General features: G+C 39.4%; 1 protein-coding gene across 3 annotated transcripts; it reads left to right on the top strand.

Moving 5' to 3' along the window:
• The first annotated feature begins 313 nt into the window (after positions 1-313).
• si:ch73-206p6.1 (phospholipid scramblase 2) lies at positions 314-17511 on the top strand. 3 transcript variants are annotated; one of them, XM_047811659.1, is made up of 8 exons: positions 377-439; positions 531-615; positions 4390-4470; positions 4643-4685; positions 8259-8479; positions 9641-9802; positions 14971-15129; positions 15389-17511. In XM_047811659.1, exons 3-8 carry the CDS (start codon positions 4399-4401, stop codon positions 15416-15418), a joined length of 687 nt encoding a protein of 228 aa, XP_047667615.1. In that variant the 5' UTR covers positions 377-439; positions 531-615; positions 4390-4398; the 3' UTR covers positions 15419-17511. The 3 variants fall into 3 exon arrangements, with proteins under 3 accessions (XP_027015800.1, XP_027015801.1, XP_047667615.1); XM_027159999.2 differs by lacking the exon at positions 531-615 and having other exon boundaries at positions 314-439; XM_027160000.2 differs by having other exon boundaries at positions 352-615.
• Positions 17512-18748: the final 1237 nt, after the last annotated feature.

The following is an 18748-nucleotide window of genomic DNA, read 5'->3' as shown; positions in this document are numbered from 1 at the left end:
CGTGACTATAATTCCTTGCACATCAGAATCAGAATGAGAATCAGAATCAGCTTTATTGCCAGACGTTCATTTTCTTTGTATTAAAAAAAGAATAATATAATATTTTAAATGTAAAGAATCGTAATTATCGATTCAACGAACCGCTATATGAGTCTATTTTGTTAATCACTGTACGTAACATTCTTCTCATTAAAACGGAATAAAGTATTAAAGCTCTAGTGCTTGCGTTTACGTTGTTATTGCCATGGCAACCGGCTTGTCGGAGAATTTATAGTATAGCGATTTGTCGACATAAGAACCGACTCATTTAATCCATCAACTAAAGAGTCGACTCTTCTTTGAACGACACATCACTAAGAGCCAATCAAATGCGTGAGTTTATAGATGGGAAGTCCAGCGCACTTGATCCGTCTCGTTTCTTTTACAAATGACAGTAATGGTAGGTTTGTAAAGGCGATTTATTTCTGAAGTTTATTGTATAAACGTAGAAAACGCGTTTTTAGACTAGTTGTGTGCTCGTTTGTTTTTAGATAGGTTGATATTTTTAGAGTAAACATGTCGCTCAGGGGTTGATTCTGTCCATCACATTGGGTTTGGTGACGCCTACAATAAACGGTAAGCACATAGGATCTGGTCCTGCTGGGATCTAGTCATCCTCCAATAAAACACATGCATATGCGGATCCTTTCTTTCGTGATGTAAACAGAAATCTTCTATTACGTCCGTCAGAGTAAACGGGTTTTATTGCTGTTTCTAATGTACAATAGAGTTTATTGTTGTATCACTGAATCTGCTTTGCTTGGTGGATTAAAGAAAAGGGGCTGAAAATAATGAACTGTATGCAAAAGTAAGGGAGAGAACTGGGTTTGTTGTTACATTTCAGTCTTTCTTATATTTCTTGTGTGTAATGCATTCAGATATCATACAGATGGAAAGCTTTGTGACGTCACACCCATATGTGTATCATCCCTTAAACTGTTACAACCAAACGACAATTATATTAAATGTTTTCTTATGCTGTAATATCAATTTTTTCTTTACTGGAGGAACGAGCCCACAAAGCACATGGTTTATGTGTCTATTTACATTTACAGCATTCAGCAGACACCCTTATCCAGAGTGACTTACATTTTTATTTCAGTTTATACAAGTGAGCAATTGACTGTTAAGGGCCTTTCTCAGGGGCCCAGCAGTGGCGACTTGGTGGACCTGGGATTCGAACTCATGAACATTAACCACTAGGCTACAACATTCCATATGTAAGGACACATGTGTCCTGCACAGAGCCCTGACTCTGACTCAACCCCATTCAGATCTCACTAATGCAGCGGTGTCTAATCTTATCCGGAAAGGGCCGGTGTGGGTGCAGGTTTTCATTCCAATCAAGCAGAAGCCACACCTGTTTAATCAGTTGTTCTTGGCTTTTAGTAGACTCTGGTGTGCCTTCTGCTTGGTTGGAATAAAAACACCCACACCGGCCCTCTCCGGATAAATTGGACACCGCTGCACTATTGTTATTATAGCTGAATGAAGACAAATCCCCACAGCCACAATCGAACATCTAGTGAAAGCAATTCTTTTAGCTGTCATGGCGCATCGGAGTTACAATTAAATAATGACTATCAATCATGCATTTCATCCAGCGTCATATAAATCATGTTACGCTACCTTTAATAATGTACCAAAAAGTAATTGGAATTTTAGAATATTATAACACTTGGGAGCAAATCAATTGCAGTCAGTTACCAGTGTACATGGTTCTGGCATGCAGTGTGTAAATATGCAAGATTTCTGTGTTAAAATTTGACTTTCAAATCAAGTTTTGACTAAATCTCAGAGTTAGCACAAAACAGGACTGCAGCTAGAGCATTGAGTAAAAACAGAATGATGAACTTCCAACTTTTGTAAGTTCTAACATTTTAAAGAATGTTAATTTATGTCCTTAACTTGTATATCTCTGTGAAGGTGATTTGTAACAATGTTCATTGTTAAGCGCTAGAAATAAAATTGAATTAAATAAAAACTGTTAATGCTAACAAAAAAAACAACAACTTAAAAATCTTAAATTGTCCTCACCTAAGATATCGAGTTGACCATATAAGCAGAAAATTAACCGTGGAACCTGAAGTCAAACAAAACCTGACTCCTCTGGTGTTGGAGATATGAACGGAAGATGACTGTTGGAAGATAAAAATCTATTGAAACCCTGAACTGTTAGCTTTCAAAGGTTTATTTTGTGCTGAAAAGATGTATTGAAAAGATATATATGTAATTGCACTGCATTTAAATCCGTATACTGTGAGTTTCTTGATAAATTCTTGAATAAACCCGGCTAAAGCTCAGAGAAAAGCATTTTCCGAGAATTACGACACCCAGTTACACTGTAAATGATCCCATTAAAGTAAAAGAATTCTCTTCTATATAATGCAAGCTCTTCTATATAATACAACCCATGATTCATGAAGGGTAAGTAGCATGTAATGCCTAATATCCTTCTCCTGACCATTTAGCTAAGTGCTATTCTGATGGAATGAGATTTCAGTACATTAGTTATAGTTACATAATGCTGCCGGAGGATATCTGTAGTAACCATGATCGATTTGTGAGGGATTAGCCATTTCTGTAAGTGTGTCAATGGAAGTATGTTCCTGAAGGTCAGCATAACAATCATTCCATACGAAACGCTGCTTGATTTTTTTTCTGATCTTGCTCTGAGCCAATCCTTGCATTCATGTGGGCTTTATTTGGTGAAAGAATATAGAATTTAATGAATGAACGAATAGAAAACTGATCCTAACATCGATTTATTATTTTATTTTATGGAACTATCTACTGTATGCACTGAATATTTATGCAATTTTTCAATCAGCCAGTTATGTAGAAGCAGTGCAATGCATCAGAATAAATTTAAAATAATTACCCCCTGCAGTTTGCGTATTGTCCAAATCGCTCCACAGACGATGGCATTGCCACAACCCTTAATTTATGTACAAATGCTGTTCATAGACTTCTGTTCAGCATTCAGCATTGAAAAGCTGAGCCTGCTGGTACGGAACACCTCCCTCTGCAAATGGATCCTGGATCTCCTGACTGGGAAACCTCAGTCAGCCCGGATTGGGAACAGCATTTCCAGCACCACCACACTTAGGACTGGAGCCCCGCAGGGCTGTGTGCTAAGCCCACTACTGTTCACTCATGACTCACGACTGTGTAGCAATGCACAGCTCGAACCACATCATCAAGTTTGCCGATGACACGACCGTGGTGTGTCTCATCAGCAAGAACGGCGAGTCAGCATACAGAGAGGAGGTGCAACAGTTAACTGTCTTGTGTAGAGCCAACAACCTGTCTCTGAATGTTGATCAAACTAAAGAGATGGTTGTTGACTGCAGAAAAGCAAAGAGCGACCACTCTCCGCTGGTTTCGTTCTGCCAGCAGAATGAAAATGAATTCAATTCAATTTCATTCAAATTAAAAGTTTCAAATTCAAGCGCTTTTAACAACGGACATTGTCTCAAAGCAGCTTTACAGAACATAAGAAATATTATAAAATAGTGCAAAGATTTATGCAAAGATTCAAGATTAATGTTAGACTTATATTTAAATGCGTTTGTATTTATCTCTAATGAACACGTCTGAGGTGACTGAGGTGACTGTGGTGAGGAAAAACTCCCTTAGATGGAAGTAGAAGAAACCTTGAGAGGAACCAGACACAAAAGTGAACCTCATCCTCCTTTGGGTGACACTGGAGGGTGTGATTATAAACTGTTATAAACACCAGAGAGTGTTATTATGAATAATGTTCTTTCTACAGTCAGATACAGTCTGTCTGGTTCCTCTCAAGGTGTCTTCCACTCCCTTAGATGGATATCACCATTTACTCTGAAGAGAAACATTTGTGTGAACCATTTTTTTGTTTTCTTGAAACCTTTTACATGAATATATTGCCAAAGGCACAACTGGTGATGTGATGGCTCAGTGGTTAAGGATTCGAGTTACTGATCAGAAGGTTGGGGTTCAAGCCCCCAAGCTGTTGAGACATCAACGTTGTTTCCTTGAGCAAGGCCCTTAACCTCACCTGCTCCAGGGGTGCCGTACTATAGCTAACCCTGCGCTCTGACCCCAGGCTCATAATAACCTGGGATATGTGAAAACTTAAAGCATTTCACTGCATGTCTGCATGTGACAAATAAAATTTGAACTAGCTAGATAAAGAAAACATGGTACATTACAAGGGAAAAAAAAATCAACGCTGGTTATTAAGAAAGCAAAACTCTTCTGGGAAAGAGAGTTGAGTAAATAAAGTTTAGAGCCACACAAAATCATTGTAGGATAAATTTGGTGCTGGTATCTTTAATTATTCATTTTGACCTGTTTTGCTTTTCTCAGAAGACAAACATGGCAGAAATGTACATGATGCCCAACCCTGGGATGCCCAGTTACCCACCTGGGCTTGAGTACCTGACACAGGTAAGAGCTTCATGTGCTAACAGAATGTGTTTCTACAGCATGTTTTCCTTCACTTGATAAGAAATACACTTGATAAGAAGTGTGTTGTCATTCAGGTAACTCGTATATTTCATTGCATGCTGTACACTATATTGTTGCGCATACAATTAAAACATGATCTTATCTACTGCAGATCGATCAGCTGCTGATTAAACAGAAGGTGGAGCTCATCGAGGGTAAGATCAATAGCAGTCACAGGGTTGGTTCGTGATATCTAGGTTATGTGGCTACTTCCCTTGTGTCTATGCAAAATCTCAAGAGCCTGTTATCTTGTTAAACTAGCACACGTCCTCCTGTCCCACCTCGAGCTGAGTGAGCTCTAGAGACCTGCTTAGTATGATCCATAAAATAGAGTGAGCTAATGGCCTCATCACAGGTTTACACTCACTGCCCTGTTTGTACTGTAGTACAAGTACTAAGTGATTACTGTGTGTATGATGAGTGTTGTATGGTTAGGAAGTAAAAGTGTTGTCTTGGCCTGTCTGAGAAGATAATTTAATTACATCTAAGGGGCTTTTTACACCTGGTCACATGTGTTTTCTGTGATCGGAGAGCTATCCGATGGTAAAAAGACCAGGTCTATATGGAGACTTCAGGAGGTGGTCTGGGACGCATTTCAGATGAAACTGGACAGGTGTAAATGAATGTGGTTGTTCAAGCCCAGGTGTCCTGGGTCTTAAAACGCGCTGGTGCCACCAGCGAAAATGCAGCAAACAGTAAATGTTGTTTTTTGTAGCATAACCGTCGTAACGAGTTTTTTCGTCTTCTTTTTGATCGTATTCTGAAAACCCGCAAACACCAAAGCGTGTTCCGTTTCAATTACCCCGGAAATGAGGTAAAATATATTAGCATTTTGGGCGGGAGTAGAAAGATCGGATCGATATCCGATTCGCCGAGACGCGTTTATGTGGCCTAATGTAAATGGGACAGTTTTAACAAATCAGATAGCTATCGGATCAGAGACAACACATGAAGTGAGCAGGTGTAAAAAGGCCCTAAATGATCATCTAGTAGTTAATGCATTCATTTCTATCTAATATTTGCACAATAGAATACTTTACTAAAACCAAAGATCTAGTCCTTTTGTTATGAATAATATGTTTATTTATTTACTTAATTATTGTTTCTACCATAAATGTTTTGGAAAAAGAATGAGAAATATAAATGTACCAGGGACATTTTCGTGCACTCTTTTCCCCCATCTTGAGAACCAAAAAAGCTAATTTTGAAAATGTGGTTTATTACGTTAATAAAGAAACTTTACATGTGCTGTGATGGGTAGAAGAAATGTGACGTAAGTGTCGTACTGGGTGAAGTAGCGGGCTGGAGGTTGGATGGCATAGCTGGTGACTTTGGCAGGCAGGTTGAGTGTATGTGTCTGACTCGGTGAAAGGTTAGCAGGCACTGTCGGCTAGGTCAGCGGTGGTGGCGAACGCAGAGTGATAAGGGTGGAACCACGATAGAGGTTACTTTGTCAGTATGTTCTTACAATTGTTGGACATATTTGATAACTGACCTGAGCGGTGACTGCTGCTCTTCCCACACACTTCCTTGGCCACGTTTTGCAGGACCTGTGGTTACATTCCGAACAGGAGCTTAAAGGGTGTGAACCCTGTGGATGTATGTGCCATGTGGTTCCATCAGTGGACACTGAAGGGGATGCAGTGCTGGGTGGTAGACAAGGTGGGAAGGGAATGGGACCTTATCCTGCCCCACATCCTTTTGGTTGGCTGGGGAGGTGCCAATCCCTTCCCTCCTTGTCTACCACCCGGCACTACATCCCCTTCAGTGTCTGCTGGAAACGGCGGACATCCTCCGGTGTTTTATTTGCAACAAACGACACTGAACTATCATAAGTCAGGATGTAAATGGCATAACTGGGCCTGTGAACATGTCCTATTGTATCTCAACCCAGACATACAGTAGAGGAGCATCAGTTTTTTTGTCATGTTGCAGGAAGTGCCCTTATGAAGAGGGACCGCCTCAGGGTACCTGGTGGTGTAATCCACAACCACAATTATGACCCTGGGATGACTCTGGCAAGCGGCCCAACAGCATCCATGCTCGCATAGTACCTCTATCATCGGCATTGGGATAAGGGGCATCGGTGCTGGCGTCTTGGGGGCTGTTTATTGAAATTGGGGGCACTGTCGAAAACTCTGAATTTCTCTGTCAATTCCTGGGGAAAAAAATTCTGTTTATCCCCTACCAGGAGTGGCCACTCTCCTACCCAGCTTTGTATACACGCCTGTGCAGCAGATACTTAGTTTGTGTCACCATGGACGCATGACCCGTAGCTTGACCAGGCCTATAGCTTCTGGCCGAACAAAGGTGACTGTAATGTTACCCAGGAGTGCCTTTACACTTTTGACTCCTTTGTAAAGAGGATGGAGCTTACATTTTAAATATGCTGTTACAGATTGCACTGTAGTCAGAAATGGAAAACATATTTCTCTTTAGTTTGGATCATTTTATTAAGTACTTCATCCTGAATTCCATTTGATCTATCTGAATTGTCATTTCTACCAATAGTAGATATCTATGCAGTCTAAATTTGCACATAGTATGTTTAACTATGAAATTGTTTCAAATATTATACTTGTGTAGTTCTGGATTTGGGGGGGAGGGGGAGAGACAAGGAAATGATTACCGTAGGTCTGGAGGTTAGACTGAGGCTTCAGAACTTACACACAGCATCATGGATCATGTCTATGGATAATAAATCAGATTTTAAGTGAGTGCAGCGAAAAAGCAAAGCTGAATAAGGATAAGAAACCGTCACATTACCTTAACAGACCTTATTACTCACACTCAGCTGACATCTAGGAGATTTAAGAGCTCCTTAAACATGGCAAGGGTTTTTTTTTCCTTTAACATGTTGGGCATCCACATACAGTGGGAATATGTTCATAAAGAGTAAAAAAGTAAAGCTGAACTGCAAGTTGTGGGGAAAACTTTCTGCACAGCATTTCATCATTGTGTTATATCAAGGTATGTATAGTTTTATTTGATTCAGTATCTCTTTATTTGAACATAAAATATCATTATTTTAACTGAATATCTTATTTCACCTTGTGGCAAAATGGAGGCCTCAAAACAACTCCCAAATGACCTGAAAACAAAGTTTGTTGAACATTATGGTTTAGGGGAAGGCTACAAAAAGTTATCGCAGAGGAATCAGTTTTTGAATCAGAAACTGCTGATCCAAACACCCAAATATTTATAAATGAAAATCATGGAAATTGTCAGCGGTTCCTAAACTTTTGCATCCCACTTTTCACACACACACACACACACACACACACACACACACACACACACACACACACACACACACACACACACATATATATATATACACGTATGTGTGTGTGTATGCATGTAAATGTATATACACTTTTAAGTGTTGTTTCAAACAACATTAGGAAATGTTTCAAAGAACATTAGGAAATGTGATATGAAAAAAATAATAATTATATATATAATAATACTACAAGACTAAACCTGACTGTGTACAGTGTGAAACGATGTGGTTTTAGAACGTTACAGCTACATGCTCAGCAACTGAAACCCAATCAATACCTGAAAATCAGGTGAAAATATGGATGTAGCCGAACAACGCTTCACACAAACGTCTCAGTAGATAGAGCGTTAATAGTCGTTCCTCTACCATTCATATCAGTGTTAAGACAGTCAGCAGTGACATTTCCTGACAACCGTTTCGCACTAATGTGGAAATGTGTTTGCAGCTCTGGTCGGCTTCGAGAGCAATAACAAGTATGAAATCAAGAACTCGTTGGGCCAGAACGTGTTCTACGCGGTGGAGGAGAACGACTGTCTAACGCGGCAGTGCTGCGGCCCTCTGCGCTCCTTCACCATTCGCATCCTGGATAACTTCGGTCAGGAAGTGATCACAGTCAGCCGACCCCTAAAGTGCATGTCCTGCTTCTTCCCGTGCTGTCTTCAAGAGGTGAGTGCCCCGAGCAACGAGTGTGTTGTGTAGCACAAGACTAGATTATTGGTATACCTTCAGATCCTAAGTGTCTCATTTGCCTCTTTTTTTTTACTGAAAGAACATCTTTTTATTTGTTAAATATACTTTTTTTATACAATTTCTTTAAGAGCAATGGGAATATCTACCAATAAAGAGCTCCAGTGAACACTAGAGTTTCCAGTGAACAGTAGTGAAAAGCGTATGCATCTTGAATATAACCAAAATAATTATTAGAAACCAAATTTAAAGATTTTTAAACCAATTTCTAAACCAATTTGACTATTTTTAAGCTTAAGCTTGTGTTCTATTGGCAGTATTGATAAAAAAAAGGAAAAAAAAAGAAAATAGAAATATTTAAATAAATAGAAAGCTAAATATTTGAGTATATTCAAGATGATGTTCTAAGATGTAATTTTCCCATCACAAATTTTTATTTTAACAACAAATGACACATTTGGACTTTTATCCATTTATTGTGGAATTTCTTCCTCTTTCTTGAAGAAAAAAGAACCCAAACCCAGAGAAATCAGAAAGTGTAAACTTCAGTCCTAAAGATCTTCCTGTGGCAGTAAAAACATCGCTGTAGCGTCATGTGTAACTCTTCCCTCCATCTTTAAAAGTCATTACGAGCTTGGTCTACTGTACATTACCCCGACTTTCAGCTGTTTTTGGGTTCGACAGTGACCTTTGTTCTATAACTTCACTGCCGAATCGAGTGACATCTAATCCACAATGAAGAGAATACAAGACTTTACACCGAAGGAAAACCTCGTCTCTGTGATGCTGAAACGATTAGACAGATTCAAGTAATTTGAACATTTTGAGCCAGGATCTTGTTTTATTACCCATGATGTTTCTGTCCTGACAGAGATCTCGTGTCAGGGTCGGTACTGATGTTCCCGGCTTGGCAAGGCGTGCAGATGAACGATCCCAGCTCTCGCTGATGTTTTGGCAGGCAGCGTTCTTTTTTTTTTTCTTTTTTTATGAATGGAAATTCAGACCAAGTGGAACAGTTTCCAAGTTTCCAGGAAGTCTTCCAGTTGGGTTTTGAGTAAATCTCTCTCTCTCTCTCTCTCTCTCTCTCTCTCTCTCTCTCTCTCTCTCTCTCTGTGTGTCTCTGTCTATTTCTCCTCTCAGCTGGAGGTTCAGTCTCCACCAGGGAACATTGTTGGTTATGTGCTCCAAGAGTGGCATCCTTTCCTTCCCAAGTTCACCATCCAGAATGAGAACAAGGAGCCTGTACTGAAGCTGCAGGGACCCTTCTGCGGCTGGAGCTGCCTTCCAGACGTCGACTTTGAGGTACCGGGTCTCTGCCCATATCATTCATCATCACTCTGGCACCACATGAGATTCTCCAAGCCTTAAGAGATTAATGAGTGCTGCAGATTGGGTGAAATGCACTTCAAATAAGAGATCCCTGGGGTTCTGTTCAGAACTGAAAGAGGTTAATGGAGGTTAAAACAAACTAACAACAACAACAACAAAAAAGTCACTGTTAAGGTTTATATATGATGTGCTTCACTCGCACGTTTGTCAGATAAACCATGCTCCCCCTAGTGGAGTTTTTGTCTTTTGCAGGAGAAGCTAGCATAAAATTTAAAGCCGCATCCTAAACGACATACTACACACTAGGCATCAAGTAGTGTAGGGTCTAGAGCAGGGGTCGGCAACCCGGGGCTCCGGAGCCGCAAGTGGCTCTTTCATCCCTCTGCTGCGGCTCCCTGTAGATTTGGACAGTAAATATTTAATTTAAATTTATTTTATTTTAGTTAGTTAGTTTTTAAAAAAAAATGTTATTCTAAAGTCTAAGATCATGATGCTCTTGTAACATTAAAATAAACCAGGTTTAATTTGTTTGTCGCTCAAAATATGCGTCGTAAATGCCGACTCGCGAAATCCGACACAAAAGCAGACGCATTTTTGGTTCGCTGCAGCCGGCAAGTTAAAATTTTGACGTCATGAATACGAAGAGGACTCGATTAGACATTGTACATTTTATTTGAAAGTAACCTTCAACCCAGCGTCTTTTTTGTTTAAGGTTAGTTCAAACTGTTCAAAATATTTTTGTTTGCCTGCAGAAATAAGTTTGTTTACACTGTAGCAGTTCATTGATTTCATAAATGCAACACACTACAGTTTTTTCTACACTTTCCATAAAGGTAAAAAAAACAATATATGCAGCGTTATCTTCATTTTAGATGTCAAATGGGTTTTGTGGCTCCCTGTGTGTTTTTCTTCTGTGGGAAACGGGTCCAAATGGCGCTTTGAGTGTTTAAGGTTGCCGGTTGAATGTTAAAAGTGTAGAATCGCCTCAGACTGGGATGTATTAGCCTAGTGGTTAAGGTGTTGGGCTACCAATCGGAAGGTTGTGAGTTCGAGTCCTACGTCCACCAAGCTGCCACTGCTGGGCCCCTGAGCAAGGCCCTTAACCCTCAATTGCTCAGTTGTATAAAAAAATGAGAAAAATGTAAGTTGCTCTGGATGTAAGGGCGTCTGCTAAATGCTGTAAATGAACACTAACGTCTTCACAATAGCAGAATATTCTGGAATGTCGAAAAATGAACCACACAACCTGGGCTAATTTCAAAGACGCTTGTAAGACGTATTTTCCAACCGGAGTGTTGTCGGCCATCTTGAAAATGTTCTCACCCGGCGGCCAAGCCCAGTAGCTCTGCTCTTCTTCCTCGATTGTACACAATGGAGTAGAATAGTGCACTGCTATGCAATTTCAGACACACCTTAAGACTAGCATTAAGCTAAAACCTCACAAGCCAAGGGATTTCTTTTCTTTTTTAATGATGACCACCAGAAGGTACGACTCTGTGTCACTATGCTGGAGGATTGTCCAAGATTTAAGTCCCTTAAACCTAGAGGGAAAAAAAAGAAAACACTCTTGAGAAGCTCATATAGGAAATAATTCTGCTCAGGTGTTCATCATCAGCTGCTGAACGGCGTTCTTAAATAAAAGATAATAAAGAGAAATTAAAGACTAGTCTTAAATCAAGGATGTAATCAAAAGATCAGAGTCATGTATTTGGGTAACAAACACACTTCATACACACTTTTTACCCAAAGAGATGACTTAAGAGCACATGCGAATGACCGTATTTTAACCCAAGACTAAATATGAGAGACTAAATATAATTTATTCCATAAAAGACATTAATCTTTTTCAAATGGCAGGTGAGTCCCTGTTCTTCCCATCTGTCTTCACTTCACGGATGAAAGGTCCGAATTCCCTCTCAGCACTATTGATTGGATTTCCAGCTCTTTTCAGTGAGTCGAATCATTTGGCTCACTCTTCTGGCTCCCGAACGACTCATTGGCCTTGTTTTGGTTGTTCTGTTTCTGTGATTCATTTCTGTTTATCCTGGGGTTGGTGTGGGACCCAAACAAAGCGAAGTGTCTTAGCGCACATAATAGACCAAAATCAAAACGAAAAAAATGCTGAGTCGATATGTTTGTGTTCTCCATGTGCGTTTGTGATGACGTAAAACGAACATCTATTCCCTGTTGTTCGATAGAATAATCTGAGTCAAACCAGAGCAACTCGAAGTCGGACTGCGGCAAACGTACCCTGTGGGAAACCCACTTAACACTACATATAAAATATCTACAGAGGAAAACATATTGTACCCGCTCATTTCGGTTGGAACTCAATCCTCACCTAAAAGAGCAGAGTTTTTTTTTTTTTTGGAGACGATGCGTACTTATATGCCACTTTGCACTACAGCAGGTGGGGGAAAAACCCACCACAGTGCTAGATCTGATACCGTTGTTGATGTCATGCAGTTCAAATCCTGATCACTCCATCTGTTACTGGGAGCCTGGGGGCTAAACAGGCTATAATCTCTGGATGGGAGGGGCCATACTCTCTCTCCCATGTCAATCACAACAATAGCCAATCATGGTCAGAAGTGGCTTTCCTCTGAGTATGTTATGCATCTCTGTTCATCTTCATCCGGTAGCCGTCGTGTGATTTAGAAAGAGCTGACTGCTGTGTAGAAGGTGAAAAATGTATATCTGTATATATATATATATATATGTATATATATATACTGTGCAAAAGTTTTAGGCAGGTGTGAAAAAATGCTGTAAACAAAGAATGCTTTCAAAAATGGAAGTGTTAAACAATTATTTCCGTAAATGACCAAAATGCAGTGAAGGAACAAAAGAGAAATCTAAATCTAATCGATATTTGGTGTGACCAGCCTTTTGCCTTCAAAACAGCAGCAATTCTTCTAGGTACAGTACACTCGCACCCGGTTTTTGAAGGAACTCGGCCGGTAGGTCGTTCCAAACATCTTTGAGAACTAACCACAGATCTTCTGTGGATGTTGGCTTTCTCACATCCTTCTGTCTCTTCATGTCATCCCAGACACACTCGATGATGTCGAGATCAGGGCTCTGTGGGGGCTGTGCCATCACTTCCAGTACTTCCTGTACTTCTTTACGCTGAAGATAGTTCTAAATGACTTTGGCTGTATGTTCGGGGTCGTTGTCCTGCTGCAGAATAAATTCGGGGCCAATCATATGCCTCCCTGATGCTATTGCATGATGGATAAGTATCTGCCTGTATTTCTCAGCATTGAGAACCCCATTAATCATCCTGACCAAATCTCCAACTCCATTTGCAGAAATGCAGCCCCAAATGTTCAAGGAACCTCCACCATGCTTCACTGTTGCCTGCAGACACTCATTATTGTATCGCTCTCCAGCCCTTCGACAAACAAACCACCTTCTGTTATAGCCAAATATTTTAAACTTTGACTCATCAGTCCAGAGCACCTGCTGGCATTTTTCTGCACCCCAGTTCCTATGTTTCCGTGCATACTTGAGTCGCTTGGCCCTGTTCCCACGTCCGACGTACTGTATGGCTTGTTGGCTGCAATTCTTCCATGAAGACCACAGACTTCTCTGGACAGTAGATGGGTGTACCTGAGTCCGACTGGTTGCCAGTTCTGAGCTGATGGCACTGTTGGACATCTTCCGATTTCGAAGGGTAATAAGCTTGATGTGTCTTTCGTCTGCTGCACTAAGTTTCCTTGGCCGACCACCGCGTCTACGATCCTCAACGTTGCTCGTTTCTTTGTACTTCTTCAAAAGAGCTTGAACAGCACATCTTGAAACCCCAGTCTGTTTTGAAATCTTTGTCTTTGTCGATGCAGTATAACTTCCTTGTGTCTTGTTGCTGTGCTCAACCTTGCCATGACATGAATCTGTCTTTCACAGCCTCACTTTGGTAGCAGAGTTTGGCTGTTCCTCACCCAGCTTTAAGCCTCCTACACAGCTGTTTCTGTTTCAGTTCATGACTGGGTTTCAACCTACGTGTGACCTTGTTGACAGAAATAAACAATCATTATTTAGATTTCTGAACTCGTTCTTTGTTTACAGCATTTTTTCACACCTGCCTAAAACTTTTGCACAGTACTGCATATAAGAAATTTTACACATAATGTACACTTTGGTAACAGCTATATTAATATTAATTTAAATGCATTGGCCCAATGGTTAGGGTTCTACTGATCAGAAGGTCAGTGGTTCAAGTTCCAGCTTTGCTAAGCTAATGAATGCTGGGCCCTTGTACAAGGCCCTTAACCCTCTCTGATTTCTGGACTATATTTGTGACTAATAAAAGTTCTTTTTCAATATTTCTCATGTTTGGTGATTAGACAGTATTCTCAGCATCCTTATGCTTATTGGTTCCTGTTTACCTCAAATACACTGGAAGCTTCTCAATGCTAAAGCATTTTTTTCCCCAAATGACTAAAAGTATCGGGTAAGAAGTTTAGCCAATGAGAGATGACCGTGATCCTTAATGATTAGTTAGTCAGTCATTGGTCAAGATCTCACTGATCATCAGTCTTGTTTGTTTTCTGCTAAATCCATCTAAGCATCAGGCTGGAATATGCTTCATATCATAAATCCGCAGGAGAATTATAATAATAATAATAATAATGATAGGGGGGCACAGTGGCTTAGTGGGTAGCACGTTCGCCTCACACCTCCAGCGTTGGGGGTTCGATTCCCGCCTCCGCCTTGTGTGTGTGGAGTTTGCATGTTCTCCCCGTGCCTCGGGGGTTTCCTCCGGGTACTCCGGTTTCCTCCCCCGGTCCAAAGACATGCATGGTAGGTTGATTTGGCATCTCTGGAAAATTGTCCGTAGTGTGTGAGTGTGTAATTGCGTGAGTGAATGAGAGTGTGTGTGTGTGCCCTGCGATGGGTTGGCACTCTGTCCAGGGTGTATTCTACCTTGATGCCCGATGACGCCTGGGATAGGCACAGGCTCCCCGTGACCCGAGGTAGTTCAGATAAGCGGTAGAAAATGAGTGAGAGTGAGTGAGAATAATAATAATAATAATAATACATAATATTTTTAAAGAGTTAAATCTAGCCCTATATATGTATTGACTGCATACAAACATTTTACATGAATAAATAACGTTTGTGTTTCGGTCTTCTGACAGATTTTGACCATGGATGAAGTGAGCATCGGGAGAATCAGTAAACAGTGGTCCGGCCTTCTCCGAGAAGTCTTTACAGACTCCGATAACTTCGGGATCCAGTTCCCCATGGACCTCGATGTCCGAATGAAAGCGGTGATGATCGGACTCTGCTTCCTCATTGTGAGTACTCTCAGATCATCGGACTCTCAGGTCTCGCTACTGGGAATCTCATACCATGAACAATTTCTCACTTTTTCTCCAGCACACTTTACCCTGTCCAATCTTAGTTTCAGGAAATTCATCCATTTCTTTATCCCTTTGTCCCAGTACACTGGTGCTCTGTTCTGCCAGTTTCAATTGCTGTGCATTTTTGCTGGACACACAATCTTTATATTTCAGTTTTTGATTTATTTTCCTATTTCTCTTCTTCCTTTTACAGGACTTCATGTATTTCGAGACGAACAACTAACCTCTGAGCGAGTGAGAGCAACCCGAACAAAGCAGAAAGAAGAGTAAAAAGGGTCTGTTCCAGAAAGAGGACTGGGATGAATTAATCCTGTCAGCACGATTACCGAATCCAAAAAAACTAAATTAAACCAAATAATCCTTCATACGTTCAACCAGGATTACGAAAAACAAAAAGGACAATTTCTCATCAGTAAAACAAAAGATTTTTTTATCGCACTATATAAAAAGAAGGCTAAAAAAACTAAACTAAAAAAACTAAAATCATTTTTTAAAATTTAACTTAAAATAGAATTGTAACTCTATTTCATTTCAAATAAATTAACCTCAGCAACAAATGAAATTTCAAAACAGTTTTTAGGTCTAAAATTGGATCCAATGAGCAATTTACTGTAAAGAAATTAAGGCCTGTGTTCAAAACACAGAAGAGTTTTATTGAAGATTGAGGTTTAAAATGAAAATGAAGGTGAGAATTTGCTGTGTTTAAAATAAATACAGACCTTCAGTGAAAAGCCACAACATTTTACAACGTGAATATTTTCTGTGATATTTTGAGGAGTTTTTTTTTTCCCTTCCCCAGCAGATTTCCCATAGATTTGAGCTGGGACACACAGTGTGATGTCATCACAACACGCAAAAGGCCAAAGCCCTCATTCACATGCGGAGCTCTCATAGGACGTCATAACACGTTATAATGTGTCTCACTGGTAGAAGTTTAGAAGAAGAATCTTGGGCTTGTGTTCTTCCACAAATTCTAAAAGTTGCAAATAAAAATAAATAAATAAATAAATAATAATAATAAATAAAGATCAATATCAGGTAGCTTTGACAACAAAAATCACAAAACACTGCATGAAATACTGAAGATACTAAATGGTAAATAATAATATTAATAATAATAATAATAATTATTATTATTATTATTATTATTAATGATTTCACCAAATCAAGTAGTTTTCAAAATATATATCATTATTTTTTTCTTACATTTTGAAAATCCAATTCAAAGGGCTTTAGTGAAAGGTCCCAAAATTTTACAAGTGTTTAAATAAATATGAAGGATTAAGTCGCTTAAGCTAAGAGCCTAAAGGTTCATACGAACCCTTGTATCTGGAAGAAGAAAAAAAAAATCTGGATTTTCGTCATTCCCACTTTCTGGAACAGACCCAGATCAATTCCTTATTAAAATCCTAAAGCCTTTATATAACAAATTCATAGAAATGAGGTAGAATGAATTGTTTATTTAGCCATTATGTACAGGACTTTTCTTGTCCTCCCTCTTTTGCCCTGATCTCTTGCCCCACTTCTCAAGCAGAGCCGTATAAGCAGTTAATACTCATCCTAGCTGCTGTGCCATGAGGCTTTAAAGCTCATTTGATTCTCGCTACTCCTCATCCTCATCCTTCCTGCCTTCCTCAGACTGAAGTACATATAGATATTTAAATTCTGTAAGTGTTCATTTCAAGTGTTCATGTACGTGTAGTGACTTTGATTTGTGTTCTTACTTTAACAGAAAATCTACAAGTGCAACGCTGATGTAAAATATTTCTGACCGATGATTTCTGGGGTTTCGCTCTAATAACTGATACGACTGACCAAAACTATGTGACTCATTTTTTTAAATTCTGTAATAATACCATGGCACTGATATTCATCACTGGAAAGCCATTAATCCCTCCAGGATAGGCACTAAGAGTCTATTGTAAAGCTACTGTATTGATGTTTCTTTTATTTATTTGTGGGTTAATATTTAGCCATTTATATTTTTCAAGCTTTTTTTTTTTTTTGCTTTTTTTTTTTTTTGCTTTTTTTTTTTAAATATACTTCATAGTACTACCAAACGCGTGCAGTAGAGGGCGACAACAGCCTGGCAAAACCTCTGCACTTCCTACCTTTACTCTTCAGCCTTTTCCTTTTTTTTTTTTACTCAGGTAAATATGCATGAAACGTATGCTTGCACTTTACAAATGTGTGTGTGTGAGTCTGTGAAGCTGTAGTTCAGTCGATGCCCGTCGTGCTCGTTAATACAGAATGTAGTCTACGCACTGCCTTGTTCCACAGATTTTTATTAAATAAATTATTTATTTTCAACTTTCAGAGGTCTCATGGGTTTTGTGTGGCGACGTTGCAGTATAAAGTGTTACCCCGATTGTCAGGCATGTTCTACAAACATGGGTAAATATTTAATAAAGCATGTTTTAAATGATGGGAAGGAGGAAATAGAATCTTAAGCGCTAAAAAACTAGTTGATCCGAATGGAACGATTCTGGGAAAATAAGAACAGACGTGGAAGCAGATTATCTGTGATTTAGTGATACGTATATATATATTCACCTCGATGACATCTTCGCTGTGTCTCTCATGTCACTCGTTTACTGACTTTTGGTGGATTTCTTTCTCTAGGCAAAGTTGCAGTAGTAGTTATACTTTCCATGCTATAATATTGGATTCAATAATTTGTACCACTATGCTCAAGGTTTGGGATTTTTTAAATAAAAAACTAATGCTTTAACAGAACTTTTGTCTTGGCTCTGTTTTGATATCTCCTTGGCCTTCATGATCCTGTTTCTTTGGGTTCTCAAAGGAAATATGCAGTCTTCCAGGAACATGTAAACCACATGGCTTTCTGTCCAAGTCTATAGCTTCTTAGATCAGCCTGTGGAAAATTATTCCTAATGTTTTCTTGACCTAAATAACAAGTTCTAATGACTCACTGAATGCTTACATTAATCATGTTATGTGATTACTGTGATGGGTTGGAACCCTGTCCATGGTGTCTCCCACCTTGTCATCCACGTGGGCTCTGTGTAAGACAGCCCGCTATACTTCAGTTTGTATATACATATTTGTATGTATAGAGCTGGCTATCTAAATATCTGTGTGTTTGTGTGTGTGTGTGTGTGTGTGTGTGTGTGTGTGAGAGAGAGAGAGAGAGAGAGAGAGAGACAAAGAGACATTCTCTGAGTAAGTGTGGGAAATTTCCACTAGTAACATAAAGAGAAAATACGGTGTGTAAGAAAATATTCTCATGGAAGAACATTAATGCTAAAGTTTCAAATGATCTCATATATTTACTTTTATTATCAACCCCTAAATATAAACCGGAAAAAAAAAACTGTTTAATCCTCATAGATAAATTGTGAATTTTCCAAAGAAGAACATTAACATAACAACAGTTAGATAAAAAAGCTAGAGAAAAATGTAAAGGGAATGCAAAAGGAAAGGAAGTCAGCCTTGCCTTTCCTTTCCTTTCATTTTCCTTTCCTTTCCTTTCCTTTCCTTTCATTTTCCTTTCCTTTCCTTTCCTTTCCTTCCCTTTTCTAATCTGCTATGT

The sequence above is a fragment of the Tachysurus fulvidraco genome, chromosome 3 (genome assembly GCF_022655615.1).
Source record: "Tachysurus fulvidraco isolate hzauxx_2018 chromosome 3, HZAU_PFXX_2.0, whole genome shotgun sequence".
Taxonomy (NCBI): domain Eukaryota; kingdom Metazoa; phylum Chordata; class Actinopteri; order Siluriformes; family Bagridae; genus Tachysurus; species Tachysurus fulvidraco.
This window is presented reverse-complemented; position numbering and strand designations above follow the sequence as displayed.